The sequence below is a fragment of the Apium graveolens genome, chromosome 2 (assembly GCF_009905375.1).
Source record: "Apium graveolens cultivar Ventura chromosome 2, ASM990537v1, whole genome shotgun sequence".
NCBI lineage: Eukaryota > Viridiplantae > Streptophyta > Magnoliopsida > Apiales > Apiaceae > Apium > Apium graveolens.
Window position 1 is genome coordinate 305,695,088 of NC_133648.1, and position 3,085 is coordinate 305,698,172.

General features: G+C 42.2%; 1 protein-coding gene across 1 annotated transcript; it reads right to left on the bottom strand.

Moving 5' to 3' along the window:
• Positions 1–826: 826 nt before the first annotated feature.
• LOC141702719 (uncharacterized) lies at positions 827–2,104 on the bottom strand. Its single transcript, XM_074506348.1, has one exon. The coding sequence runs from the start codon at positions 2,102–2,104 to the stop codon at positions 827–829; it is 1,278 nt and encodes a 425-aa protein (XP_074362449.1).
• Between the last annotated feature and the right edge of the window lie 981 nt (positions 2,105–3,085).

Genomic DNA, 3,085 nt, shown 5'->3' on the forward strand with positions numbered 1-3,085 from the left:
CTTAATAATAATACTTGACTAGGGACCTTTAGGAATATCAATACTATTCTCATAATCTCATTTCTAAGTCACGTACTTAAAGATACAGATTTACATATCATATTCCAAGGATATTTATTAATCTAACATTTTATCACATAAAACTAAGATATAATAAATTACTAAAGAATAATCCATAGAATCATAATTAATAATCCAAATGTTTCATAATATAAATATAATAGTGTTGTCTCTATAGCACAAACACTAATAATTTCAACCCCAGGTTGAGTTTCTTTAATTTCCTCTTTTCCGAGTAAACCATCGATAGCATCAAGGCCTTCAAAATCGTTGTCATTGACCTCTTCAACTACTCCCTCCACCGGGGGTTCTACAACTTCCGTGATTTTCGCAATATTCGAGGCCTCCAATAATAATACTTCTTTCCAGGTATCTACCCCTGAAAAGATGCAACAGCTGTGTACGGCTCCTCACCAGGGTGTTGCATAATCATAATTGCATTGCAAGATTCCCTTCTTGACTTTATTCTCCACTCTTGAGGGGTATCTTCATTTTTTCCTTTGGCCGGCTCCAAGTATCAGTAACACTCTTCACTTGAAACCCCATCAAACAGATGCCTACTAGCTCGCATTGCTGTATGCAGAGCACTGCTGTAACACTCCCTAGAGTCCACATGGCAGCCCTTTACCCATCCAATTCCATTAAGGGTAGGGAATTTTATAGAGAAGTGGTGAATAGAAGTAATAATTCTCATTTCCCTCAGTAGGGGCCTGCCGATAATTCCATTATAGGAGATATCTTCATTTACCACCATGAACTCGGTGATTCACGTGGCTGTCAAAGGCTCTTCCCCTAGAGTAACTGGAAATTTAATTTTCCCCACCACCAAGACAGGGTTTCCAGTAAATCCGTACACGTTATTGTAGCAGGGTAATAACTCTTTATCTAATAGCCCCATTTTATGGTAGGTGCTATAGGTCAAGATTTTAACGGAACTCCCATTATCCACCAACATTCTGTATACGTTAGTCCCTCCAATTATAGCATTCACGACTAAGGCATCATTATGAGGGTGATGCACGTGTCGAGTGTCTGCCTCTATGAAGGTTATATCGGCTGATTCCCCCTTAAAGTACTTAGGGGGCCTCTCTGACAGGTTGTAGACATTAGTGAGGATTGGTCCCCTAGCCTCATGAGCATAATTTTTCATAGCGTTTCGGCTTGAGCCTCCAATATTAAGACCTTCTATGATAGTATGGATGCTTTTGACCCTTGCGGGTCTATCGGGATTTCCTTTTTCCCCTTCTTTACACGCTTTATCATCCTTATATCTTTTGGCCTCTTTAGCTACAAATTCTGTCAGAAATCGCTTTCTGATTAGATCCTTTATGTGGTCTTTCAAGTGACGACATTCGGCCATCTCGTGTCCATTAGCATCATGGAAAGCACAATTTCGAGCCATATCCTTTCTTCCGGGTGGCCCATTTCGTGCTGGTTTATAAAAATTAACATTTTTGTCCCCAACTTCAAGGATATGCCCTATTGAAGCAGTTAATGGGGTATACTCCGTATACCTAGCCGCCTCTCTTTTGGAGGGGTACTTATAATCCACACTCCTTTGAGAGTCAGCAGTATTCACCGTAATTGGGGCCTTTTTATCATTCTTCTCTGACCCATTCGCTTGGTTTCCACTATATAGGGTCGTCCTATACGAGGTCCTACGAGCACACCCCCTTCCTTTAGGGCTATAAGACCGATTCCTCTTATTTTTGCCCCAATTTCTTGAGCCTCCTGGGTTATTATCCCTTTTGAGTTTAGCCAATAATTCTTCCACCACCTTATGGGGCTCTGCCTTAGCATAGAAGGCTGCTAAAGTCCTTAGCTCGCGTCGCTGGAGCTCTTTCCAGAAATCCGTTCCTGGCTTAACCCCGGCTATCAGAAAATTCTTATAAGTTTCTTCTGAGGCTTTCCTTACTTTGGGTACTTCGTCATTAAAACACTTCAGGTACTCGTTCAAAGTCTCATTATCTTTCTGCTTGATATTAGCCAGCGTATTAGCAGATGGAGCGTATGCCACCGAAGCTCGAAATTGGGATAGAAACATTTCGCTCATTTGCCTCTAGGATCTGATCGAATTAGATTGGGGGGCATTGTCCATTAGTGTAGCAGCCGACATACGACATTTAGTCAAGTCATTATTTTAGAATACCTCCATCTCCATGTTAAAATGGCTCAAATACTCCACGGGGTCTGTGACCCCACTGAACTTTAAGTCCCCTACCCACCCCCCTACGAACATGAAAGGGGGGAATCTCTCACCTTCCTGGTAAAGGGGGATGTGACAGCCCAATCAGAGCGTGCATGCTTTTCGGCCTTTAGCCTCTTCAAGGCCACCCTCAAGTCTTTCACTTTATATTACTTGTCTTCTTCATCTGAAAAGAAACTTCCCTCGGCGTCTGATTTTTCAATGGAGTCCCCACTGGAGGGCATCATAAAATTATGATGAGAGATAGCACTGTGCTCTTCCTCTTCCACAGTCGGGGTCTTTGCCGAACGGGATCCTCGATCCTGGGTTTTAGACCGAGAACCTAATTTCTCCCTCTGAGAATCCCGGGAGACTGTTTTTTCCCTCTGAGACCCCCTTGAGGTTGATTTCTCTGTCTGCTTTCGCCACTCAGCCTTATCTCGCGTCTCAATCAACTTATGACGCAGGTCCTTGTTACTCAAATTCTCCCACATTTTGTCAAACACGCTGATGTTACGCGTGGGGGAGCCCTTCGACTCGTGATAGTCCTCTTCATCGGTATCCCAATCGGGATTTTCCTGATCAGTTTCAACATCCGAAAATGTCGGTTTCTTTTGATCGTCTTCCAGGTCTTCTTTTTCATCGTCAAAGGTAAGGCGAACCAGCGAAACTTGAGCCTTCTTAGCGTTTTGGCCGCTACCGTCATATTTTTGCCTCCACCTTTTCATTCTTAATATTCAGATATTCCCCAACATATTGGGACTGATTTATTTTATTAAATCAGCATTACTCTAAACATTCTTAAAAATATTTTCAAGTCTTCAAAATGATTTTAAAAGT